A 27464-nucleotide genomic window follows, 5' to 3' on the forward strand; every position below is an offset into this window, starting at 1 on the left:
AAAGGGTTATTGTCTGCATGTGAACATGCTCAATATCGTTCAAAGCATGGACGAGAAATCTCGCGGCATTTCGATCTCGCGAGATCTCGTGACACGAGATCCCGTCCCATCCCTATTGTACTCAGTTAAATAAATAAATGAATAAAATTGAGAACTGAGTTGAGAATCCCTGTTATAGCCTGTTTAACACAAGAATTGCACAAGGTACTGTTTGATGGGAATATAGGCAGGATTCACCTGAGAAAAGAGCAGCTGATTACACTTTCAAAAACAGAGTTCTCTTCATCCCGCCCCCGCCTCCACATCTGTCCACCCCTCCGTTGATACATCCATCTTCCATTCAGCCCTTCAGTGTTTCATCCATCACCCACCCACTCCTTCATTCCATTCACCCACTCACTACAGGTCCGTTCAATCATCCATTTTTTTTTTCGCTGCCTGCGTTTTCAAAGCTAATTCAGACCAAGGCTTACTAAAGATCCCATAATTCAGCTTTTCCTTTGAGTAATTGGGGTTCTCATCCATCACTGGAATGGAATCACAAGTGACTGCAGAAGTCATTCATTCATTCATGTGCAGTTATTTCACCCTTTATGGCACAGAAGTGTAAAGGTCTGAAGTTAAGGCCAAGCTTCAGTTGGGAAATATCGAAAAAGGTCTTTGGAAAAGAGAAAAAAACGGAGTGAGCAGCAGTCCAGAGCGATTAAACACCTCGTTGACTCCAGAGGTCAGAGTGGGATAGATAAACCCTCCCTAATAAAGCTTTACTTACACACACACACACACACACACACACACACACACACACACACACACACACACACACACACACACACACACACACACACACACACACACACACACACACACCTTGAAAAACAAAAGAAAAAAATAGTCCTTAATAATGATTCGTATAACACACACACAAGGTTACTCTGACTTCTTACTGCATGAAGCTCATGTTGTCTCTTCATATTCTCTCATCTGCATTTCCATCCTCCTCCCATATTCACCCTCTCATCCTCATGGGGAGGGGTGGACTGAAGCAGGCCTGATGCCGTCAGCTCTCCAAATAAACTGTGGTAAACTGGGACGCCGCGCTTCCAGAATACCAAGTTCCTGGACTAATTGATACGGCGATGGCTCGTGATCAGCTTCGTTCAGCCTCCGGCGGAGCCGGCAGATCCGACTGCTGATAGGGATTCATTCACAGACCGTCGGTTAATTGGATTTGTTCAGGCTTTAAAGAGTGAGGGATTCTCTGATGAGGTTGGGTTTGACCACAACGCTTCATTTGTCAGAGCGCACCAGCTCCACACACCGAGCAGGAGCCATGTTTCCCTGCTCCTTTTTCTGTCAGCGTTTAGTGTTTCAGCAACGTTCAGTCAGTTGCTGCATCCTCTTTGAAATGATGTAGCATTTGCCATGAAAGGTAATTTTTTACTGCAGTAGATTGCGGAGTTGATGAAAGGCAGCCGTTAGCATAAAGCTAACGTGTGATGTTTTTTTATGGTGGAATAGTTTGATAGCCCAGCTGATCTCTTGTTCCATCTCCAATACCATCAGCTCCTCTCGGCTGCTCCGCATGTTAAATCTTCTGCAAACACGCCTGATTAAATGTAATAAGGTATTGATCAGATATCGATTAGGCATGCCAAGATCCAGCTAAGCCTTGATAAACAGCTGGGCTTATTCCACCAGCTATCGATCTCAGGATGCCTGCTGCAGCAAACACATTGTTTTGTTTATGACTGATGGTTCTGCTGTGGTACTGGAACATCTCGAAGTGGCTCTTTGCATCGTAATCCTGAAATATACTGTTTTACCTCAGAAGTGCCGAAGCAGCAGCCGATCTTTATAGATCATGATGTCCTGAGAGGCACTGGATGAGACCAGAGGAGATGCTGATTGTTTTATAACTGCATTTTAGATGTTTTAATAACTTCAGCAGCTCAGTGACTAAATAAATAACAAAACAAACCTTTTTTCAGTTTTGAAGCATGGCGTTTGCTTGGCTTCAGCCGAACCCTGCAGTGGAAGCGGCTGGTAGCGCAGCAGCATGACGGATGCCATGAATGGAGCAGTGTTGCCGGTGCGTGCCAGCCCTAAAGGCCTGGACCTCCGTCCTCATTCAGGGCGCTGATAATGGTTCCCCTTGTGCTGAAGGGGGACTCACCCAGCGAGAGACATTCCTCAACACTATTGTTAGATTCACTCTCTTCCTCAGTGCTTTCTCTGTGATCAGTAGAACATCAGATCTTCATCACTACACTGTAAAACTTCAAACAAATTGTACACAAATATTATTAATTAATCAGAATGAATGCGATCAGACTTCCAGACTTCATCAGAAAGAGGAAGAGCTGGACTGAAGTGTGTGTTGTTGGTTGTGTAATAACTAGGGGTGGGACGAGACACAAATTTCACGGGACGAGATGTCTCGCGAGATTGAGTCCACGAGATCGAGACGACACGAGAACGGGGCGGCGGCGGGGGGAGGGGGGCAACGCGGTACTCACATGCAGCGTCGGAACATGGCGTGTCGGGTCGGAGTGCCCCATGTACGGCCACGTTGCCCTCCGCTCTACACTGCGCCCGAGGCGGCCGCCTAGTTCCCCTATTCCCATTCAAACCGTGGCGCACAGACGACGCCATGACTGCATTTGCACTTCATGCCACTAGGTGCGCTGTTTGCATGTTCAACCTTATTTTACACAGACACCACAGAGGAAGAAGGGCGCCGCAGCCGCTGCAGGCTCTCTCTGCATGCTGTTAGAAACAGAGTGTGAGCCGGTAAGACGTGGTAAAATGTGCATTGATGCGATGCACCGTTTTTTCAATAAAAGAGAAGAACTGAACGACCGTTTCCGCACATTTTCTTTACGTCGTATCAATTAAACTGTATCACAAGTAGTTTGTGGACTCAAAAGACCAAGATTCCTTGCAGATAGAACATGCGCAGAACAGTATTTCATGTCCTTTTCGACCGGGTTTTTAAATATGAATATGAGCATATTCAGGGGTTTGCACGTGTTTATATGGCTGTGCGCCTTGTAATGTATAATTCCGTCAATATTCCAGTTAATAAAGAGTTTTTGCCTTGATATAAACGTACTTAATCTCGCGGCATTCGATCTCGCGGGATCTCGCGGCATTGCGATCTCGCGGGATCTCGTGACACGAGATCTCGTCCCATCCCTAGTAATAACAGTGTGTCGTTCTGCCTTTAGTGCCGCTGCTGCAGCCGGACTTCGTCTGTGGTCGGCCATCCTTAGCTTGACGTCTGCTCCACAGAAACATGTGTCCAAACATGGGCAGCAGCAGTCCGGCACCGTTTCTGAACACTTCTGTTGGGTCACAGCTAAAGGAAGCTTAAAAAAGGAGAGGTCAGAATCTTTAATGCAGCCTTCATTCAAGAAGTGTGTCTGGAGTGAATGTTTCTGTTCTCCCTGCTGGATCTTCACTTGAACTCCAGTTTTTGATAAGAAGGGCATCCGCTGTGAAAACTCTTCCTTTCAAGAATCAAGTTGCCATAACCTGCTGCAGTGACGGAGGAGGCTGAGGCCCCGCTCACACCATGGAGACCCACGACCGCTGTGGCCTGAGCCGCTGAAAACACTGCTTTTTGAAATCGACCTGTTTCTGTGATGACAGGGGAAAACACAGCTTTCTGAAAACGCTCGGCTCCGTCTCCGTGCAGACGGCAGGAACGCTGCTGTGCCTGTGAGCCGTGGGAATAATTAGTTTCCAGACATGACGTGACCTCCAGCCCCTATCCTCCTGGACGTCTCCTGGAATAACAGTCCCACCTGGTCTGCTGTCCATGTGGATTCTGTGCACTCGCGCGCGCGTGTGTGTGTGTGTGTGTGTGCGTGCATAGCTACGGTAAAGGTGTGGCTACTGCATGTTTTATTTTTGTTTTATACTGATTTTTGTGTTTAGCACGGTAACACACTTTGTGTTGTTTTTAAAATGAGAAGTTCGTTATAAATAAAGTTTTGATTGATTGATTGCTTGATTCTCTGCAGGTGTGAGGGTTTCATTAAGAAAACAAACAGCTCCCACTAGAGGTCAGTAACATTACAACCACTCTGCATTCAGAATTTCTGCTTCTTTCGGGTAAACGGAGGCAGTTTTCCTGACGTTGCTGTGTAAACGGCCCGAGAAGGCATCGGTTACAGCCTGAACAACGGGTCACGGTGTAAAAACAGCAGGACTTCTTATGTGGCGTTATTCATGTTGACAAAAAAACAAAACAAAAACGTTCTAGCCCAGCCTCAATTACATGGATTACTTCGCTCCCCCATACAAAGCAAGTTCTATGAATTTGTTTAAGGTTTAGCTGGCACCCAGCTGAGCATGAAGAGAAGCTAAATGAGCTAAACGTGACGGCGGGCCGCTCCTCTCCGTGCTGAGTGACCAGAAGGCATCCCACACTGCTCAGTATACTATATAATTACATGGTCCAGTGCTCCGGCGTCCTGCTGGACACTCGCCATCGCTCCTCTCAGCTGCCGTCGCTTGATGTATATAGTCTGCCGTCCCCCTGATGTCCCCTGATGTCCCGCAGTGTCCCCCGGGCTTCAGGGGAGATCTGTCTCGTGTCGCTTTGCTCTCGCAGGATTTCAATCTCATGGCATCGGAAAAAAGAATATTCAGCTTGTGTGTGCGATTGTTTTCAATCCGGGAGAAAATCCTGCATAATAAGATTGCACCGATTTGTGCGCTCATGGAGTCGGTTTAAGTTGGGCATCAAAAAGAAATGGGCCATTCTTTATGTAGTGCAGGCATGTATGAAACCTCGACCATGAAATAACATTCCTCTGATCGCAGTGCAGCGGTGGATCAAATGGCCAGTGCACGGTTCAAAAAGGTTAGATATCATCAACCAGATTTGCTTCTACAACCCTTTAAACTCTCCGTCTTCTCTTGTTTCCATATTTCTAGTTTGAATCCATCTTTCTGATAGATAAAGTCATCTTGTCATATTCTGAAACTAGTTTTTTTATTATTGAAAAAGATCAAATTGAATTTCGATTGAAACCAGCAGCTGGTTTTCAGGCTTGCAGCTCCTTCGGTAAAGTGTGTTTATCAGTGCTGGTTGTCACATGTTTCAGCCGCTAATAGTTTGAGGAGAACCTGAAGTGAATTATTGGCTATTCAAACTGATATTTGAAATCCAATCAGCATTGTGGGTAATATTTCACTCACGCTGAGCTGTAGTTGAGTTTTTGCGGGCGCGACTGATCGTGGTGTGTGTGTGTGTGTGTGTGTGTGAGCAGATGTGTTATTTCAGCATAAGTAAACTCAAGTGGCGTTGTGTAAACGGCGCCATATGCCTCCGACGCCGCGGATCCCGTTCACCGCCTCATCCTCACATTAACGCGCTCCTGGAAACTGCTCCACCCAAGAAACACTGTGACCGACGCCCCGGAGCAGAGACTTCGGAGCTCAATAAGTCTGTTTATGGTTCAGTGGAACGTTTGGCTCGGTGGTTTAAAGGCTGTTCAGATATTTTTGAAGTTTCCAAATAGTTTTGAGAATGTTGATTAATGAACTGTTCTTCAGTCCGAGTTCTGTTCAGGCTTTGAAAATAACAGAAGAGTGAATCCCATCCCAGAATGTGTAGGAATGTGGTACGAGGATCAGTAATACCAGGAGCAACTCGATCTGCGAGGGGGAGGAGCTGCTAACAGGATTAGGACTGAAGTGTCCCTGGACTTCCTGTCCAGGACCTGCTCTGCCCCCCTCCTCCTACTGTACTCTGTGTGTTGTGTGGTGTGTGTTGTGTGGTGTGTGTATCACAGTATGCTGCAGTGCTTCCATCTTCACTCCCATTGTGAACTGACATACATTTTAAGGTGTGAAAGTGAGTGTGTGTTGGTGAAGTAGCAGCATCCGCCTGTTCACTGAAGCACGATGAGAAATGTGAATATGTGAATATGAATCATTTCATCTCATGTAACGTCACGTGCCTCAGAATATGAACATTGTGCTCAGGAGAGTCAGACATTCCCCCAACATGAAGCACGTATCTTAAAATACAGTAGTTATTCTGATTATTATTATTATTATTGTTATGAATCAGACTGTTTTGAGTCGAATGCACCTTCACCACTGGATGTCTGAGTGGAATGGGAAGTCTTTTCTATCGGATTTAATTATCAGAGGTGGAGGATCAAATGAGATCTCGTCAGTTATTTTGCGGCGTGTTATCGAGGCCTGGTCAGACGGAATACGTGGAGCCGCTCTGCTCTCCGGTCATCTCCCCTCAGAGCTGCGGAGCTCCGATCATGTGGAAGTCACTGGGTCTGCGCTGCACCGAGACTCTGGGATAAAACCAGCAGCAGCCTCACAGTCCATCCAGACAGCAGGATGACGGAGCGGCCCTCGCGGCCGCTCGGCGCCTCATGTTGGAACCCTCTGAATGGTTTCAGCTGTGAAGCTCACTATCAGAAAGATCTCACAACAGCATGATTTAGACGAGCGTGGTGATGTGGTGAGGGACGTGGAGAACAGTCCTCCGCCAGAGGCTGAGCCGGCTGGTCCAGCTGTCCTCTCTCCTCCCCTCAGATTACAGCCTGTTTAGAGGGTCAACAACACACTGCATGTATGAATGGAAGTTTGAAGGATTCCTTGGAAACGGTTTCAGATTTTTTTTTTTTTTTTAAAGTGAAAATCACTTGTTTTAATGTCTCTGAGCATGTTGATGTGCGTGGGATGGAGGATGGATGTTTGGTCTTCAGCCCCTCTGGTGACTCACCGTGTGGAGGCGGAGGGGAGGTGGATTGTGGGAGAACAGACTTTATATTGGGCTCATTTGTCACCTCGTTACATCCCTGCCTGTTTGTTCCTTCTTACTTCTTCTAGATTCATCCTTCAGTTATCTTTCTTTTACACACTTCTTCATCTGCATTATATGTTTTTATCTGAACTGTGAAATATCTTAATTTTTGTAAATCCTGTCATGTTCATTCTCTTGCCTTCTTTCTCTCCCTCTCTCTCTATTGGCCTCTCGTCCTCGTCCTCGTCCTCGTCCTCCTCCTCGTCCTCCTCCTCCTCGGGGTGGTTATAATTTGCTGGGAGGCTGATGGGCCGGCTCTGCAGTCGTCGTCCTCCCGCTGGTCTTGATGGGTCTCTGGACTGGGCTGTTGGACTCTCTCTCGGCGCCCGCCGCCGCTCCGTGGCGGCCTGATGAAGCAGAAACTGCTTTAACGTGTTTTTTAAAGTCCCAAATGAGCCTGAGTGGCCTGTCAGGGGTCTGCGTCCTGAGCTCGGAGGATTCAGAGAACGTAAACATTGCCGTAAAACTCAGGTTTCACTCTGTCATGTGCATCTCCTGCCTGGTGCATTCATTCCCTCATCCCTCCTTCTCGCCTTAATGCAGCACCCCCGCCTGCATTCCCTCGCTCTGTTGCAGACACGTGAACCCCGGTCTGCCATAAGACCCGGATTGTGTTTCCTACTTTTGTTTCTGCTGCATGAATATTTAAATGAGGAATCTTGAGCTCCCGCCGCCTCTGCAGCCAGCCACCGTCTTACAGCCGGCTCATAATTCAGTTTGAGAAGTCGTTCATCAGGCGGCGCGGAGTGTGTTGTGGTCACTGGTTAAATGTTTATGGAGCAGAGCCACAGGGAAGGAGAGCGATTCCATCTGATGGCTCTAATCCGCCTGGAATCGCTGCACTCCGAGACGAACGGCCGGCGTCGCCCTGTCACCTCCGGGCTCAAAGTCAAACTTACATATTTTGTCACAGCAGATTAAGACGGGAGCAAATCCTCACCGACATGTCTCAACAGGTAGGGAGGAATACTGCATCTGTCGTTCATCACTGCAGACAAGAAAGACGAATGACGTGCGATTATCAGCCGTACACGAAAAACAGAGCAGTGAACAGAAAGTGAATCATTAATGTGTGGCGTGAGTAATAACGAAGGTGATTTATTGTGCACAAACATAGAGCCGAAAATAACAATCAGTCAAAACAGGCTCATTATATTTAAAGAACATGATGAAAAGTTAGTTACTGTTCAGTCACAAATGGAGAACAGGTGCTTTTTCTACTCCTTCCAGCTTGGAGGAAAAGATGAAATCTCAGTTTTTCTTTCTTTTTTTTTTTCAAGCTCTCATTATTCAAGGATTGGCCTTCATGCCTTTAAAAAAAACTAAATAAAAACAGTCACAGCATGCGGGAGCCAGGAGTTGTTGGACTGGCACATTACCCAGGATGCACTTGTCTTCGCCCATGGGCGTGGGTAGTCAGCGCCAGTTGGATGGAGCGTGGGTATGATGTAGTACTGGTTACTGGGTCCATCCTCAGGAACGCTGCAGCCCTCATTTCCGCCACATTTCATGCCGTTTCTGCAGCTGAAGTCCGTTTCAGAGTCACACCCCTGACCGCGTCCTCTCGGCTGCGTCGGATTGGGCGGTGCCGTGCACGCCGTCCTCCCGCCTGCTCTTAAACCGAGAAGATCAAACACACCTTGAGAAATTCTGTGTCGGGCTGTTGGATGAATCCTGAACTCCAGGCCGGTGAGAGGGAGAGAACAAGCAGTCTTCTGAGCAGCATAAATCCAGATAGCGTCTGGCGGGGAGCGGCGGAGCGGCGGGGGGCGGCGGGGGCGCCGGGGGGCGGCGGAGCGGCGGGGAGGCTGGAATTTATGGCCCGTCATCTGTTTTTGTGCATGTGCCCTTCAAGGTTGAAGAGCAGGACGTGGCGATGCAAGTCAACGAGCGCTCCGATCGTTCAGCTCTACCCAGGATGCTTTGTGTCTGCAAATGTAGAAATAGCTCAGCCTGTTTTTATTTTTACTCCCAGCAAACTCACGTCTGCGCTTTGCTGAGAATTCTTCTGTTTGCCTGCGACTGCTCGAAGGTTTTAAAGAATTAACTTTCTTTTACGATATTTAAAAATCCTTTCATTCCTCTGACCGTCGGGGTAACTGTTGTGTGTTGTGTGTCTGTTGTGTGTTCTTTGTTTTGTGTTTTGGTCTTTTGTTTGGAGGCAATCAGAGCGAAGTGGAAATCTCAAATTTAAAGTTTTCTTTGCTCTTTACTCTGTTTACAGAGTTGCATTCAGATTCACAGTCTTCTGAGGAAAAACTGAACACCTGCCCCCCCGGCGTCAGGCGCAGGGGAAGATGGGTACCTCTAGTGACCGCTGGGAGTATTGTGATAAACTAAAGTAGTTTTTTCCCTTCTCTTTATTTTATGAAGCATTTCTTTTGGCCAAAGCCATGTCATATATTTGGACTTTCAGCGGTACTTTCAGACTGGTCATAGAAGTACACTGTGGTTCAAACATCATGCTTCTCCTGCAGAAGGACGGGCCTGCGGCGGCCGCTCAGGGGAACGCATTAAAGGGATAGTTCGGGATTTTTGACATGAGTCTGTATGGCGTCCCAGTCCACAGTGTTGTGCATTCACACAGACTGACCCCTGACCCCTGACCCCTGACAGCGTCCAGTGAGCGGAGATCCTGTCCGGTTTAGGTCCAGAGGAAAGTAGTCCAGCAAGTTTGCTGGGGTCCCGAAAATAAAGCGTTTTTCTTCTCAAACCGATGTGTGCTCGAAAGACTGATATATTTGCATCACAAACCGTTGTCGGCGAAAAGGTCAGATCATTGTCTCGTAAACGCTTAGCACTATTTTCTCTGCCTTCATATCACTCTGTGCCGCCTCCAGCTGCAGGCAGAGCGGCGATGCTAACAGCTAGAGCTAGAGCTAGCTCTTAACTAGCGGTAAACGAAGTGAAACCAGCGCGGCTGCCTGCAGCTGGAGGCGGCGCGGAGTGATATGAAGGCAGAGAAAATAGTGCTAAGCGTTTACGAGACAATGGTCTGACAGAAGTCGAACCGAAGCCAGTCCGCGGGCACAGCACCGACAGGAGTGTCTCCTGCTAGCTGCTGCCAAAGCTGTCCGTCCCTGGGAGAGGGATCCCTCCATACTGCGGTTCTCCCCAGATCTCTTCTTCTCCCACTGGGTTTCTGGAGTTTGTTCTTGCCGGGTGTGAGGGTCTAAGGCGGTGGTTGCTTCGTTTTGTCTCGTTACTGTGAATCTGACATATTGACATTATGCTTAGTCTCTGTTTTTACTTTTACCAATGTAGCCCGCTGAGGCAGCTGTTGTTGTGATACTGGGCTATACCAAAATTGATTGATTGAGTGATTGATTTATTGATTGATTGATCGATTGACGGTGACGCCATACAGATTCATGTCAAAAATCCCGAACTATCCCTTTAACGGTCCGCTCGCTCGTCGTCCGACTCAGAGCAGAGTGGAACAGTTCGCCGTGAGAACGATCCGGTCAGGCGGCTGAGTGACGGCGAGGAGAGGGAGCGGCGTTCTACCTTTCATCTGCTTGTCAAAGGCCAGAGCATTAATCCACGGGGTTGAGGGCGTTCTTTAATCTTGTAGATTACGCGGCCTGCGGACGGACTCGGTGTAGATTAAAGGACGGAGCGCTGCAGGAGGCCAGGTGTGTGTGTGTGTGTGTGTGTGTGTGTGTGTGTGTGTGTGTGTGTGTGTGTGTGTGTGTGTGTGTGTGTGTGTGTGAAAATAGTCGCTGCTTTGCTTTCTGAAGCAACATTCTCCATTTCCTACTGAAATAAATTGCTTTATAGTACACAATGATTATTGTTTGAATGAGAACGATTGAGTTTTTCCCTCCATTATTTGTGTCTTTTTGGGGTTTTTTCCCCCAGTATCTGAGCTGAATCGAATAAAACGATCCTTGACAGCTGTTGAGGCTTTTTGCTCCTCGAAGCTTCTGTGATTATCAGTGAAAACACAGAAAACAGCCTCTTCAGCGGCTTTACAAAACTTTACAGTGAAGCCAAACTCTGAGCATTCAAACAGGAGGTTTCATAACTAAAACACCTCTATTTTTCCTTCTTAAAACATGCAGAGGGACTCTCCTTATGATCTCTGGGAGAAACAAGTTGCATCCATTACAGTTGTATTGAGATTTTTTCTGATTGCGATCAGTGGAAGTATTGATCAGTGGGCCGGAGGATCTCAGAAGCCTCTTTGTGGCTCTGTTCTGTCCTCGTCCCCGTGTTGGATCAGGTTCTGCTGTGAGCGGCGTGCTGGTAACCCGAGCCGGCGTCGGAGCCGGCGGCGTCTCGTCTTCTCTGTCGGAAAGCGGGGCGATCTCAGGTGATGGCGCTCGCTGGTTTTACTGCTCGCTTTACCTGGAGACACAGACAAGACGCTTTCGGGTGAAACTTGCCTCAGCCGGACTCGCTGTTGATGGATTTACTCAGAAAAGAAGAGGCGCTGCACCTGTCCACGTCCGACGGTTAAAACGGAGGAGGTCGGTTCGTCGGGGTCATGCCGTCTTTTCACGTCCTCGTCAGCAGAGCGATTCGGAGGTACAGACAGGTTCCGCCAACGGAGGCCGACGGCGCGTTCCGCTACAGCCGAGCCGCCGGCGGGCCGGGCCTTCTGAGCGCCGGTAGGTCACATCTGGATCCAGAGGTCGCAGGGTCAGTCCGGGTTTCTGTACAGCTGCATTTTAAACACACAGAATCTGAAAACAGTTCATTACCTTCATGATTAATTCATGTGAGGTGTAAATGTATAGTTAGACGGATGTTTCAGTCACTCATGAAGTGTTTATTTTTGAGTTATTAAATTCAAACATTTTTTATATTTCGAGTCCCTTTTATCAATGATCAAATGGGCAAAAGGTAAAAATGTGCTGTGAGGATCTTTCATTACATCGATTTTTAAGAACGCACCAATCAGTTATTTATATGATCCTAAACTCTCATTTCATGATCGAGTGAAAGACAAAACCGCTCAGTATTATTCCGCTTAAAAATGATCCAGAAAATGTTTTCTGAAAGGCCACAAGGTCAGGGATAAGAAATTTACACTCTGAGATTTTTCTTGCAGTCGCCTGTGGAAAAACAAAACGACAATAATACTAATAATGATAATGATAATATTGATAATGATGTGGCTGTTTTGGGCTGAGCGTTTTGCAGTCTGTGCTCATATGGACGATACCCTGTTTGTTTCTGGGGTTTGCATGTTCCTTCTGAGGTTTGTGTTTTGTCCTTTGTGTAGCTTTCTACCACAGTCCAAAGTGTGTGTGGCCGGCTGTGTGTTGTGTGTTTCTGTTAGTGCTGCCTGTGCAGGGTGTGCCTCACTACCTCAGTATGGATAGAATCGGGTGAGGACGGGAGATGAGCGACTCGGCTGGAGCAGTTTGCTATGAAACACATTAGTAGTTTGGATTTCTTTTCTTCAGAAGCTTAATCTCTTCCTCACGGTATTTAATTCCACCAACAAACAGGAACTTTCTAGCATTTCATCGACAGAACCGGTTCCATGTTCGCCACATTAATCAGCCTCTCGTGGGCTCAGTCGTCTGTTAAAACATGCCGTTTCCTCCGAGTTTTCTCTGATTGGCTGAGTTACCTCTGTATCTGGACTACATTTAGCTTGCTGTTTATTTCTGCTCATAATCACGCTAACTCATTAAGCTGTCACTGGGATTGATCGCTGACAAATTACATTGTTCACGCTTCATTGTCAGGAAGGTTAAAGTCGCTGCTGGAGGAACATGGCTGCAAACCTTCCGTTTTCTGACTGTGTGTCACTTCCTCTAATGTGCAGCAGTGTTTATTTATTTATTTATTGAGGGGTTTGTGTTTCCAGTGGCCATCCAGGCCTGCACTGTGGGGATGTTTATTTATAGGAACGGGGGTGATTTTGGTGATATCTCACTCCGTGTGAATGCAGGCAGTTGCATGAGCGCTCAGATTGGTATTAATTTCTCCGTCCTTTGTGCTTGCTGGCAGCAGGGTGATGGATTCGGTCCGGGGAAATGGCCTCCTCCCAGCCAGTGGAGGTGGTTGTCTCGGGCTGATTTATCCGTCCGTGTGACCGCCGCAGTCCTTCCATTGGAGGCCCTCGCTCTGCGATTATGCAGCCTTATCTGGAGATCTATAGCTGGACGCTTACGTTGATGCATCGCCTCTATTACCGCTCTGGAGCCATAGTGCTCCTCACCAGAATGGGTTTTAATGTAATCTGGAGCTGCTGTCATTCATTTTCTGCCACTGGAGCCTCGCAAATAAACAGGCTGATCGGGGCTAAGTGCCATCATTTCATACTGCAGGAAACACGTCTGCGCTGCAGGATCCGTGGTCCAGACTCTTTATAGCATGGACACATTTCCTTTTCCATATTCAGCTCTTAGCAGTCATGTTACATCTTTTCCTATAATGTAATTTGAAGTATTTTTAAAGGAGCCTTGTTATGAATGAGCCAAACTGACAATATTCTAAAGTGCTTTGAGAAGGAAATTCAGTCAATAATTTGAATACGTGTGTATTATGGCCACTTCTGTAACTGTTACAGTCCAATATTCATTATTTCACTCTCTCTACCAGCCAGCATGATGAATCCAGCCCAGCAGAGTGCTGCTCTACTTTACAGAACACTGACATTATATTTTTGAGGAAAGAGAAACTTTAAAATACAGAGGAGTAAAAGATTGCAGGCACTGATTAATCACCCGGTTGCCTGTTGTTCGCCGGATGCTCCAGCTGTCCTCTGAATCCTAAAGCTTTCAAGTATCTGGATTCAGTCTTCTGGCCATGTAAAATAAATAAATAAATAAAAAAAAGTTCTTCAAAGTTGTCCGCACCTACCGTGTCCATAAAAGCCTTTTGAAGTAAGTTGAGCTCCAGGCAGCGAGCGGTGTCCTCAGTGAGACTGGACCCAGACTTCCTGGAGACGACTCCCGTTCACCCAGAACAGCTGATCATAACGAGGCTGCTGCTCGTCCTCGGGCCCGTCCGCCCATGCAGACTCCCAGGTGTCTTCACTTCATCTCGCCATCCAGAAACCGGCACGCTGCGACTCCGCGGGATCCCAGCATGCCGTGCGTGTTTACATCTTAACCCTATGCCATCTGAGCTGTGATGACAGTGAGCTGTATGGAGGACATTTTAAGCTTCCTGCACTTCGGGAGGAAAAGATGGTTTGAAAACATTTTTAAAGTTATTTGGCTTCTTTTCAGAAGCTCGTTTATGTTTGGATCGACTCCCAAAGCAGTTTACATCCTGTTCTGGGCAGCATGCATGACTCTTTCCAAATGTTCAACACTGTCTGCCAACAAATCACCAAAAACAACCGCAGGAAGCAGGATTTTTAACAAACGTACATCTCTGTTCATGTGTGAGCAAGTAAACAAGTGAAACTGACCATGAACAGATGCTCTGAGACTGCTCTGCCTTTCTCTCTGGAGTTTGCATGTTTTCCTCGTGGTGTTTTTCCAGTTTCCTCACATGGTCCAAAATACAAGCGAGCTGAAGCTCACATAACGCTTCTCAGGACAGTGAAGAAACAAGATGTTTTCTTGAAACGTTGTGTAAGCGGGGCCCAGTTCCTCATAATGGGGTGTGTGCAGTGGAAAACTGTAACTTTACCCGAAACATTCCCTCAGCGCAGGAGAACAGCAGTAGCTTGTGGATGAGGACCTGATCAGCTGCTCTCCTCGGTGGATTGTTTGTGAATGCAGGTCTTTCAGATGTGTAGCTGATTTCCACAGGTTTCTGTCAGTCTGAGAGCAGGAGGCACACGATGCAACGCTTTAACAATTCAGTTTTTGTGAAGGGTTTGGCTAAAACCTGCTGAGGATTGATCTGCAGACAGATCCTCGGAGCGCTGGCTGCCATCCTTTCCCTGGTTTTCATGTGTCCCTGGTCTTGTGCTGAAGCTCTGAGGCCATTAGGATGGTGGAAACACTATCTATGGTGTGAAACTCTATCTCTATGTGAAAGGAGCTGCAGGAGTTTTCCACTGATGGAGCGATTTACTCTCTGTGTGCGTCACAGTTGTGGCTAAGTGTGGAGACAGACGGGATGTTAAACTGGAGAAACAAATGACGGTCCTCTGATGGCTTGATGATTGGATCAGCTGCCTTAATGCCTCTCAGACCACCGACTCTGTAAAATCTGAGAGAGACCATACCCACAGTCTCTGCAGAAATTCACTGAGGATCAGATGCCGTGGTTCTTGCCTTCATGGTGTAATCCAGTTTCCTGATCTGCACAGTTTGGAGGCCAGCCTCCTGGTGTGAGCAGCGTTCACACCGCCTGATGTCAGGAAGGCTTCACCGTCACGTATCCTCAAGCTTTCGTCGAACTGAAACATCTGTACCCTGATGCAGGACGAGGGAAATTCACGTAAGGTGGTCAGTATCGTCCATATTGACTCCCAGAGTAATGGAATGGGAAGGAAACTGTTCCCAGAATGCAAGGCAGGATACGGTCATTGGTGATTTTATCATTTTACAGAAAAAAAGAAATGATTGTCAATTTTCAGTGGATGACTGTCTAGAACCAGAAAAAACCCCCAAAAAACTCAGTACTAAAATGAAAGAAACAGCCTCTACTGCTTTGTTAGTGGACTGGAAGTGAATAATGGCTGCTACGTCCAGCTGGGTTCAGGTTGACATGACGTTTATTTCAAGTAGAAGCAAAAAACCGGAAGAGAAAACCCCGAGACTTTAGTCTTCAAGACATCCTCATTATACCATTATTAATTCACAGTATATGGGTTCAGAAGGGTCGGACTGCGTCTTATCAGCTATTCTCAGTCAAACCATGAGTTTTCTGTCCTGTGCTTGTTAGCAGACGTCTGGAATGGCGATTTGCATTTCCATGGCGTTCTACGGTACATAAATGAGACGTCACGGCCGAGCCGGACCAGGTTTAATTTCCAACAGGTGAACAGGAGCTGAATTCCATTAAACCCTGCAGGTCACGCTAGCGCCGGCATGGCGGCTCCCGCCCCCCGCCGCTCTGCGCCCTAATGTGCCAAGTAATTGCAGAATCCATCATGAACGCTTTAAAAGCCGTGGCTATGCAAAGGTTGCCGTGGCGACGGGCTATTGATATGAGCCGTAATGAAGTTGATTAATGTGCGGCCCCCGGGGGGCGGCCATCAGCCGGTGACCGCCGCACTCGGAAGACGCTGCCGTGACCCCGCCTTGGAGAGAGCTGAGGTTCACAGGGAAGGTAACGTGTTTGAAGACTGAGAGCGGAGGACTTTCAGACAAGGGAGCAGCAGTCCTTCACCCGATTCTCTCATTTTAATGAGACGCACTGGCAGTGACGATGGAATAATTTAAGAATCAGTTTTAATAACTACCTTTTAAAAGTTAGCCTTTCATTGCAAATGTTGACTTATAATTGGTGTATGTTTGTTTACATGTTCTAATTCAAGAAAAGAAAAACCTTGACCAGTGTGAGCGCCGTCGACAACTCGTTAGCTCTGCAGGATCAGAACAGATTGTAATATTGTTCCTTTTGAGAAAGGCCCGAAAACTTTGTGTGTCCGTTTACATGACAACGCTGTTTGAAGTGGAACAAACTGAAATGTATCTGTCTGTCCCATTTCGTCCTCTCTGTCCCCCCCCCCCCAACCGGAACAGCCTCCTCCTCTGAGCCTGGTTCTGCAGGGTTCTCCTCCTCTGAGCCTGGTTCTGCAGGGTTCTCCTCCTCTGAGCCTGGTTCTGCAGGGTTCTCCTCCTCTGAGCCTGGTTCTGCAGGGTTCTCCTCTGATGGAGAATGACAATAGAGTTGTTCCGATTCCGATACCAGTATCGGAAATTGCGCCGATACTGCCGAAAATCGGTATCGGCGAGTCCAGGCACCGATCCGATACCACGTCAATGATTAAAGTAGTAATCTATTTACTGGTTGGCTCCGTTAGCTCTGTTAGCTCCGTTAGCACCGACACTTCTTCTTCTGTAATGTTTTACGGCAGCCTGCATCCCGTTGGCTGCACTACCGCCACCTGCTGGCCGTTAGCTCTGACACAGTTCTTTGCCGCTGCTGCAGCTGCTGTTCTTGAGAGGAAGAAGAATGGATCAGGTGGCAGACGTACAGCGCCGTTAAAGAAGCCGTTTACCGATGTTTAGAGAGCAGCTTCTGCTGTTTGGATTTTTATTTTTTGAATATAACTTCATAGGTTGGTTTTGGACTATAGCATTTTGGTAAGTAATCTTTTAAGTTGCTGTTGAACTATTTTTTTACTGTTCTATTTAAATGCCTTGTTCATTTTACTATGTTATGTTTACATCCTAATAAAAAAATATGTATTTCTAGATTTGTTTAAGTTACTGTTGCACTACTGTTATTTATAGTTTTATCTAAATGCCTTCCTTTTACAATATTGTGTCTGCACTTTAATTTAAAAATGCAACAACATATATTTCTAGATTTATTTAAGTTGTCGTTGCGCTACTGATTAATATTGTTCTATTTAAATTCCCTTTGATTTAAAAATATTGGGGCTGCGCTTTAAGTTATTGAAAATAATTATTCCGAGATTGATTTAGTTCAGCTGCATTTGCACTGCTGTTTTTTATACTGTTCTATTTAAAAATAAACGGCTTGAATTTGCTGTGTTGGTTCATGTCAGAGGGTTTAACCTGAGCCAGGCCTCACCACCGTGATGGTCATGTGACAGTCCTGCAGGCGAGGCCTGCTGTTACTTTATAATATACTGGTATCGGATCGGTCCTCGGTATCGGCCGATACCCACAGTAAAAGTATTGGAATCGGTATCGGGAGGCAAAAAATGGTATCGGAACATCTCTACATGACGACAACATGGCGACCTCCAGAGTGGCGTGACTCTCAGAAGGAGACAGCGTTCTTGTTTTGAGATAGTTCCTCGTCTTACTTGATGCAGCTCCAGAAACCGTTTCTTCGGCGTGTCAGTTCTGTATTTTGCACTTCCTCCTTTCACACTCCGACAGAAAGCGGGTTTGTCCCGGGGACGGCGGACGTTGGTGACGAGCGGGGCGAAGTTCGGCCCGACGCTAAATGGCTTCCCGCATCGATCGTCCTGTCAGAACAGCTGAAAGCCGCCGTGACCTTTCAGCTGTTCTGCTGCGTCTTTCAGAGGCTCAGTCTGACATTTCTGCTGATGGCGCTGCGCATCGACTGTCGCAGCTATCGATCAGGACGGAGCATTCTAGACATCTGCACACATGTTGAGGAGGCGCCAGTGGTAGCAGGTGTGGACTGCATTTTGTGAGATTTACCAACATCATGGGTTGAAAAATTTGAAAAAAATAATAGAACTCGTAGACAACAGCGTTTTCAAAATCTTGGCATTCCTCACAGTCTCTTCTTCACAATTCTAAAATCATTTAAATGTCAGTGAACACACCATAGACTCAGACCCTAAATATAGGAGTTGTAATCATTCTGGGCTCACAACATGCAGCCAGTTAGCCGCTCGCTGGAGTCCCAGCGGAGACTTTTATTTTCATTTCATTAACTTATTGACCCCGCGCTGCCGAAGCAGGCGTGGTGACTCACGGCTCCTCATCGACTTATAGACGACGGTGAGTCACGCTAATTCATGCTCGCCAGCGGGAGATGACCTATCAGGAGCCGTCCTCAATGCGGGGAGAGTTTTCTTTGTCTCACACACCCCCAGGGCCCGACGCGAACGGGAGTGTGATTTGAAAGCGAGGGGCTGAAAGAGGTGCAGCACTGGTTTGGTAGTGGAGGCTGCTGCCGAATGTGTTCCTGACCGCCGTGTTCTCGGCTGTGTTCTGCAGGAGTGTGTGGCTGCTGCGGGCCCCTCAGGCCCAGATACAAGCGCCTGGTGGACAACATCTTTCCAGAGGACCCCAAAGTGAGTATTGCACCCAGTTCTGTTCTGTGCACGCATTTCAGCCAACAGCAGCCGAATACAGCTTCATAAGCGGTTTGATGTGCTGTAGGTCAAACGCCTCATTGACTTCCTCTGTTGGTTCTGTCTGTTGGAAAGAGAGTCGTAGTGGACTGGTTTCATGTGACGTGATTCTGTTAACCAGGTGACCTTTGATTTCTCCTCCCCTGGTAATTAAAACAGTTCACAGGTATTTTGTTCTGTCTGTACACTTGAGAGAACTTTCCTCTGTTTTCCTCCACTTCCTAAGGACCCGCGGTTCAGGAGAACAGGTGCGATGGGAAATCGAAATGCTTGAGCGTTCAGGACCTTGTCAAATTAATTATCACTCGCTGAGAGCCCGGGGGACTGAGGACTCTCTGGGGACGGCCTGGCCACGAAAACCATCCCTTCTCTTTAAGTATGGCAGGATTATCTGTGTATTTATGGTTAAATCACTTCACCAATACGCTGGAATTCAGGCTGACTTCCTGAGCTTCCAGTGGAGCATTAAGCTGAAGAGTGTGTCCTGGTGGAGGATAGTGCAGGTCTGTGTGTCAGGTAGTGATGATCTCTCTGGTGAGGCCACAGTACAGTCTGACTGCTTCTCGTTCACAGTTCTAGTTTTTCAGAATTTCAGACCCTGGGCTCTGTTAAGTTCCTCTGCGCCGATCTGCGGTGCTCAGTCATTCGTCACTAAAGCAGAAGAGCCAAATGAAAACATGTTCACGCTCTGCTGAGCACTGCCGCCAGTTTTCATGTTGGCGTTGCTCTGATGTAAATTTTAAGAGGTGAAAGTGGAATTGAGTGACTCCGGCTTAGACACAAAACCAAACCACTTGACTTTGGTAACTTTGAAAGACCTGAAATAGACTTACATTTCTTTTTCAGAATATTTCTGGATGATATTGTGGAGATTTTTCTGCTAATCCCACCCTTATCATTATTGTTCAGACTGTTGTTTACTCTTGATGAGTCACAGACTCAGACCTGTTTACCTGGTGAGTCATTACACACTGGTTATAGAAAATAAAGAAACTGGAACAATATTGAAGAAAAGCATACTTCATGGACTCTCCTCTCCAATTGAAATCACATAATCAGACTTTATTTCTGCGTGCGTTCCAGGTAATTCATCCTTGTTGGACTGTTCTGACAGGGCAGTGTGTTTCAGGACTCTTTAGAGGAAACGTCCCCTCCTGAGGCAGCTGGCTGGATTAATGAGGACTGGTTCCAACCTGTTTTCCCTCAGGATGGCCTCAGTAAATCTGACATGGAGAAGCTCACCTTCTACGCTGTGTCGGCTCCGGAGAAGCTGGACAGGATCGGCGCCTACCTGGCCGAGAAGCTGAGCCGAGACGTGGTGCGACACCGCTACGGGTGAGAGACGGATATTTAGATTTTAAACCAAGCTGTGCAGTAACTCAAATCCTCACCTGTATATCACCTCACAGGAAGGAGCTCCACCCAGAAGAGAGGTCTTATCAGTTCATTTTGAGATCTGTTGTGTTTCCTGCTTCCCGGGATGTGGCTATTTCAACTTTATTTGTCCAAACTGTAACAGAAAGTCCTTGTTCAAAACCTGTGGGAGTTGAAAGTTTCCATTTCTCCTTTACAAACAGCATCAGACGTTCTGCACTTCCTCTCACCTGCTGAACGCAGGAGGGAAACAGAAGTTCTTCTTACCAATAAATAGAGAACAAAATGTGAACACAGGCTTAGAGGAGTCATTCAGTGTTTTAACACACAAAGAAAGCCTTGTTAAATTGACAGAAAGGATTTTAGTCCCTTTCTGTTTCACTGAACCATGCGGCCATATTGTCTTCTGGAAAGAAATCAGAATGAGCTGAGACCAAAACGCCTCTCACATATCTCTAAAGCAGACAGGCAGCAGCGAATCAATACAGTGACTCTGTGCCAGAAACTCCCGTTAATTCGCTGTGATTTTAATTCCCAGAATTCCACGGTCAGAGCAGCCATCCCGCTCTTTCCTTCCTCCGCTTGCAGCCATGCATCAAGTCATTACAAAACCATTTGGCATGGATTGAAACACGCCGTTTGTCCAGCAGCGCGATGTGTGTGTGTTCTGGCCGCTGTTACGTCACCCGACTGCGGAGCGGCGTCCGGTCTGCCAGCGCCTCTCCTCGCCCAGATGGCGCACGCCGACAGATCTCGCTCATCAGATGTGTTCTGCAGTTCACAGGCAGCTTTCAGCCCAGATAAAAACAGATGAGGGTCCTTACTTCCTTTTACACATTGATTTTTGTATTTTTTTTTTTCTTTCCGTAACGACTTTTACTTTTGTAATAACTGATGAAGGACATCATTGCTCAGAGAGAGTTATGGAAACCCGACCGTGGAAAAGCTGCTGCTGCTGCTTCGTGTCTCGGTGTTTTCCTTTCAGGGCTGCAACAGCTGATCGTTTCCCAATAATAGCCTCAGTCTCATCTATTCTCCGCCCTCACACCAGTTTCCTGCAGGTCACTGCATCCACGATCCTCCTCACTGGCCTCCTTCCTCTGCTCTCAGCATCTCCGTCCATCCTCCGCATCCTTCTCCTAAAAACAATTCATCTCTCGTACGAACAAACCATCTCCATCAAAACCATCAAACATCAAACTTTGTAATCTGAGTCCATCTGACTTCACGTGGTCTTTCTAGTGGAGCAGATAATTACATGTTCATCCACAATCCTTCACTTTGTGAATCAAGCATCAGATTTGGTATATGTATATATACTCTTCAAACCCCACTCTGCAGCCGTACTCCCTTAACCACAATCAACAAGTGTCGATATGCTGTATCTCAAGAATCCTAATAGATACAGACATGCACTTGCTACCAAAACATCCGCAAGACCCAACTTTATATTCAACTCTGATACATTTATGAGGCTTAGAATTAATGCATTTCGAGTCATTAAGGAAACATCATATTTTTGGGCGTACATCTTGGAATTTTGCGTGGCCAGCATTACTTTTGAAAAGAGTGGGGGGAGTTTGAAGACTATAGGGCTGAACGATATGGGCAAAATTTCATATCTGGATATCCATGCCAGATATCTCGATATCGATACGATATATTACAATGGATTCAGTGAAAGTTAAGCATTTTTCAGAAAAATAAAAACATCATAATACAAAAGGATGTAAAAAAATACAGTTATATTTATGAGAACTCACTGCCACGACCACCAAACTCGATTGTGCAGAATCTGCAGCCGCCCTCTGCCATCAGCTGTCAACCAGTAAAGGAGGTTTGTGGTTGGCTGGCCTGACCTGTGCATGGAGCTGACACGCAGGGCGAGCAGGGGAAGCTTGATATCGTTGATATTGAGAAACTAATGTCCTGAATGTTCATATCCCGATATCGATATGATAACGATATATCGTTCAGCCCTAGAAGAATATATATATTTTTCAAGGCTATTGAGTTGACTTTTCTATAGAGACAAAGAGTAAAACATTCTTTTCTAAATGTAGGAACCCAGAATGGATCAGGTGAGGATTTGGCAGCTGTCTGCCACAACTGGTATTGGCTAAGAAAGAGGAAATAATGTCAACAAAAAACAAACAAGGCATGGTTTCTTCTCCACTGCCATGTCTTCTCCTCATAGACGGGGAAAAGATGCCAGAGATGAGAACCAGATGAGAAAGACACACAATCAAGAGCACATGAAAGAGGTGTATAAATGTTTAGACTACTGAACCAGCCTCATGGCAGATTCGACAAAGAGGAACATCTTAGACCTGATCCTTAAAGCAGACAGTATCATGCCGAACTTCATTTGGTTCTAAAAAAAACGTCAATCTGATGTTTCGGCGATCTCTTCCCCATAAACACTCAGAAAGTTAAGACTTAGAGCATGTCAGTATCAGTTTTCACAGGTGAAGGAGAGGAGTTGTGGGATTGTCAGAATGGCGTATTTAGAGTGAGAAAGACACTTCTATATATATAAAGAACTGCTAATGACATTTCCTGGTTAATTAGCTGCTTCGTTGCAGTTTCTCAAACACCCCTGCAGCTGCTGTGAGAACGTCTTCCTCCAGCCTTTGTTTTCCCAGTTCTGTCTTTCTCTCCATGTCAGAGGTTGCAGAGAAGAAAACACTTTCTATACTGAGAATATGGCTTTCATCAGTAAAATGTTTTTACATGAACTGTTTACAGACGAGATGAAGGCAGGCACTAATGGAGCGTTGTAGCTCCAATGACAACGCACTAATTATTTATTTGACTCATACAGGTAAATTAAAATATTATGACCAGTAGTACACATTTCCATGTTAATCAGTATTTACACCACAGTATGACACAAAAATGTCCTTTCAAATACATTAGAAAACATAAATATTCAGATTAACCATTCATTTTTATGGGGTTACTAAATGCTGCAAAACGAGAGAACAAGAAAAATATAGATAATTCATCAGAAAAAGAACTCAGGATGTTGGAATCAAAATAACTATAAAAAAGTACCTTGATCTGGATTGTAGGGGTTCGCAGAAGGGAATACTACTGTTTAACAATTGAAAATAAAAGTAATATGAACGATACATGAGAGCCTTTGAATAACGTCAGTAAAAATGGCCCTTCACATGATTAGCCTCAGCACTTGGCTGAAGAAATCACTGCTAAACTCAGGACTGGAACCACAATCTTACAGAAACAGACCAAAGCTCAGTGGAGGAAAACCCAGTCACTGATCCTGTCAATACATGTACAGAGAAAACCACCGCTCGCTCATTGCAATAACCTTGGCATCAGTATTGTGAAAAAGTCTCGTAGAAGGAAGTTTAAACTACTGACTTTCACAATTCCTTTCCACACCGATACTTTCCCAAACCTAATGGAAAGAGCTGAAGCTGTGCTGCTGGATCACACAGGGGAGACACACCACTGCTGCAATTCTCAAAAATTCATTTAAAAAACATACAGCAGATTAGACGAACCCACGCTGAAACATACATGAATGTACGACAGTCGGTGTGGAATCAGATCAAACGGCACGACATCACTGGCATCAAGGAAATCAACTGAGAAAATCAGAAAAACTGTAGATCACAAACTGTTCACTATTGGAACACTATTGGTTCGTCAACTTAGGAAAGACATTTTTTTTTGTGACTTCCATAATATATCAGTCAATAAAGTGGAGCCTTATGGGGTCATAGGTAAAGTTATTTAAAGGCCAGGAGGCAGTTATTGAAACTGGGAAACTTCACTTCTTCATGCTTGAATATTGCTTGTGGCGTCCCCCAGGGGTCAGTCCTGGGTCCCGACCTCCTCCTCCTCAACACTGATGACATCTGTCGCGTTTCCGTTGTTTTAAAATGGGCTTTGTTTGCTGAGGTCACTTGGGTGGACTCGTGGTGTCTGCAGGAACGTGGTGATCGCGATGGAGGCTCTGGACCAGCTGCTGATGGCCTGCCACTCCCAGAGCATCAAGCCCTTCGTGGAGAGCTTCCTGCACATGGTGGCCAAGCTGCTGGAGTCCAGAGAGCCCGACCTGCAGGTGCTGGGAACCAACTCGGTGAGTGCCTCAACTCTGCCTGAACTTCACCGAAGAGCGCCGCAGCTTGTTGATTATTCCCTCCGACCGAATGTGAGCACATTCGCTGCTCCAGGCTCGTATTCCTGGATTCATAGCCCTATTTTCAGTAAGCATGCTAGACCCATCCGTCAGCCGCAGCCCAGACGTTGATGTTGCCGGTTAAGTAGCTCATTTAGCTTGTGCTCTGGCAGAGGAAATGGCCCTGTAACATATCCTGCGAAAGACTCTGATTATTATTAGCCTCTGGAAGCCGCCAGCAAATGTCAGCCTCATTTCTCCCACTAAGTCTTCTGAAGGTGAACCCAAAGTTGTTCCTCTTTCCCCGCGCATCTTTCTATTCCCAGCCTGTCGTCCTCGCCATTGTCGGCGGTTCGTCTGAGCAGGAAACCGAGCTGGAGGTTGAGATGTGAAAGGCTCTGCATTATTTATGTGTGGTATTTAGACTGTGGCAGAGGGGGAGGGCGGATGCAGGGCAGGTAGTGGGGGGGGGGTTGTTGTCAGAAGCAGCACGGCAGCCTTTAGGTGAGAGCCGCGTTAATTAAATTCTCCTCATGGTGCCAGCCACAGAGGCGAGGCGGCTGTTTAATGCCGGCGCCGGGCTTTCCGTGGTCGCCCAGCAGAGTGACGCCTCGGCCTGCTCTCGTGGATAATGATCCGTTCAGTCGGCTGGATTCTCTGCAGAACAGCACCAAGAAAGGGCGCGACGAATCACAGCAGTTTGGCGAAAAACACTTTGAAATCTGCCAGGTGCTTCCAGTGGAGATAATTATTTACAAACAGCACACACTTGGGTTTTTCCCCTGAATGTTCCTGTTGCTTTGTGTCGCCTGTCTTCAGGACAGGAGGAGACGTCTGCCTGGAGGCAGAGTTGAGTTATCTCACCTACACCTGTCAGTGAAAACATCATCCAGATTTAGATCTGGTAGGATAGAGAGAGGAGAAAAGAGGAGAAAAACAAGCACCTGGATAAATAAATAAAAGGTAGTTCAGTTAGCCAATAGAGAACAGGCCTGGTTATGTATTTCTTAATTAATTTTCAACTACAGTTTCTGTCCTGTTGTTCTGTTCCGGCCATGTCACACTGCTGTTTCCTTCTCTATGTGTCGGTCAACATTCTGCCAAATATGTTTGGTTTGGCTATATTGGTTTGGTTTGATGATATGTTTTCTCAGAACGTAGAAAAGCCCCAGAGGGTGGAAGCAGTAAATCACACTGTGTACTTCATTATGAAACATTTCCACTCAGTGAATGAGTGATCACTTTTTATTTGACTTTGGAGCATTGTTTTGGACACGGGGTTAAAGTTCACGTTTAAATGTCTGTCTGGATATAGTTAACCTCCAACAGAGGGCGCTCTAATAATTCAAAATAATGTCTTATTCTCCTGGGACTTGGTAGTTTTGTAATTGACAGTCTCTGGTGTCACTAAACCAGCCAGCAGCGCCCTCTGTGGTCCTTCATGAAAACTGCGTCGTTCCCACGTAAACAGATATCATTTTCAAAACATCGACGTGTGAACACCAACACTTCTTTTGCTCTCACAAGTTTGTTTCATTGAAAAGTAGAAGTGACAGATATTCTTTTAAAAAAAAAAGTTGCTGAAGCTGTTAAAAATAAGATTGCACATTTATTGTATTTTATTTTTTATGTGATTAATCCAAATGCATTTGGTGTCATTTTCCATTGAACTGACATCAGTAACAAAGCTCCGGTGCCATTACAGGTAATGCAATCCTGCCGCAGCAGAGCGGCGCGCCTATTTATATCGCAGACCGCGTGTGTGTGTGTGTGTGTGTGTGTGTGTGTGTGTGTGTGTGTGTGTGTGTGTGTGTGTGTGTGTGTGTGTGTGTGTGTGTGTGTGTTGTGTAACTGCACAACGTTTGTGTGTGTCGCTGGAGTGTTTTTCTGCCTGTGCGCTGCCAGCCGCCCTCGCTTTCCAGATTCATCTGCCAGTTAACTTTATCACAAGAAATTGGCAGACTGAGACGCTGAAGTGTCTCTTCCTCCGCTCCGAAGAACAGACACTCATCAGTACACACACACACACACACACACACACACACACACACACACACACACACACACACACACACACACACAAAGGGGGTTCATATGTGGGGTATTTATAGCGGTGGAGCCACATGTTTCTTGTAGACAGCTGCTATCTGGAGGGTGAAAACCTGTATTTGTGGTCTTCAGATCTGCAGATCTGTGATGAGGTGAGTGTGTGATATGTCTTCCTGTGTGATGTGTTGAACGAGGGCTCTGTGGCCTTCATCATGCGGCACCGAGCTCACAGATGAACAAGGAAGAGTACGTTTGTTTTGTGAACAGACGCCCTTTCATTGATCTTTTTTTCATTACGCCTTTTTTTTTTTTCAGTCTATGTTTCAGATTTTAAACCCTCGACGAATTTTCCCAATTTTAATAAAAAGTGAAATATCAGGCAGTTTCATAAAGGAAACAAAAAGATAAACAGTATTTTTTGTAAATAACTGTTACTTCACACATCTTGCATCGGATTTACATATTTAGATGTATAAAATATTCATGAAAGAGTAAAAACGTCAGCAGAGTGTGAGGTTCGGGGTTTTTCTGTGCTTTAATGTTGTTTGCCGTTTGTCAGACGGTTTTAAAAAGTGCAGCTTGACGAGCCATGCGGGGATCAGAGGAGAAACGTTGTGTTTGCCGTGTGTGTGCGGAGCGGTCGGTTTTCTTCACCATCACTCAGCACGGGGGGGGGCTCCCAGTCCAGTGTTTAACGGGCTCCCAGTCCAGTGTTTAACGGGCGCGTCTTCCTCGCCGGTAGCCGGGTCGGGACGCGGGAGCCAGCTGTTATGACTCTACGTCTGCAGACACACACACATCTTCCTGCCATTGCCAGGGTTTTGGATATTTGCGTCTCGTCTCTGTTTACGTCTGGTGAGATGCTGCATATAAGCGGAGCACCGTCATGGCCGACAGACCACTGTCTGCGTCTGGCTGCATCTCCTTTTCTCTATGGCTATACTGCAGGAGAACTTTCTCCAGTGAATCTGATGGTTTTAACTTCAGGTAGAAGGAAGGTAAATTCTGGGTTTTTAAAGGCATTTTTCACATTAATGTACGTGCATTAAAACAGCCGAGAAGTACAACTATAGAAAAGCCAGTTTTAGGCTTTTTTTTCCTGATAGAAGTAATTTGGAACGTCCTCCACCTTCCAGGGGATCGCATGCTCCATC

The 27464-nt window shown here is 46.3% G+C and overlaps 1 protein-coding gene across 1 annotated transcript in view; it reads left to right on the forward strand.

Moving 5' to 3' along the window:
• The window catches only part of efr3a (EFR3 homolog A (S. cerevisiae)), a 77629-nt gene that overhangs the window by 12411 nt on the left and 37754 nt on the right, over window positions 1-27464 (forward strand). Inside the window, 3 exon segments of the mRNA XM_030114803.1 lie at window positions 18601-18677; window positions 19945-20072; window positions 24072-24222. Of these exon segments, the coding sequence (XP_029970663.1) occupies window positions 18601-18677; window positions 19945-20072; window positions 24072-24222 (356 nt within the window).

This window comes from Salarias fasciatus, chromosome 18 (assembly GCF_902148845.1).
Source record: "Salarias fasciatus chromosome 18, fSalaFa1.1, whole genome shotgun sequence".
NCBI classification, from domain to species: Eukaryota; Metazoa; Chordata; class Actinopteri; order Blenniiformes; family Blenniidae; genus Salarias; species Salarias fasciatus.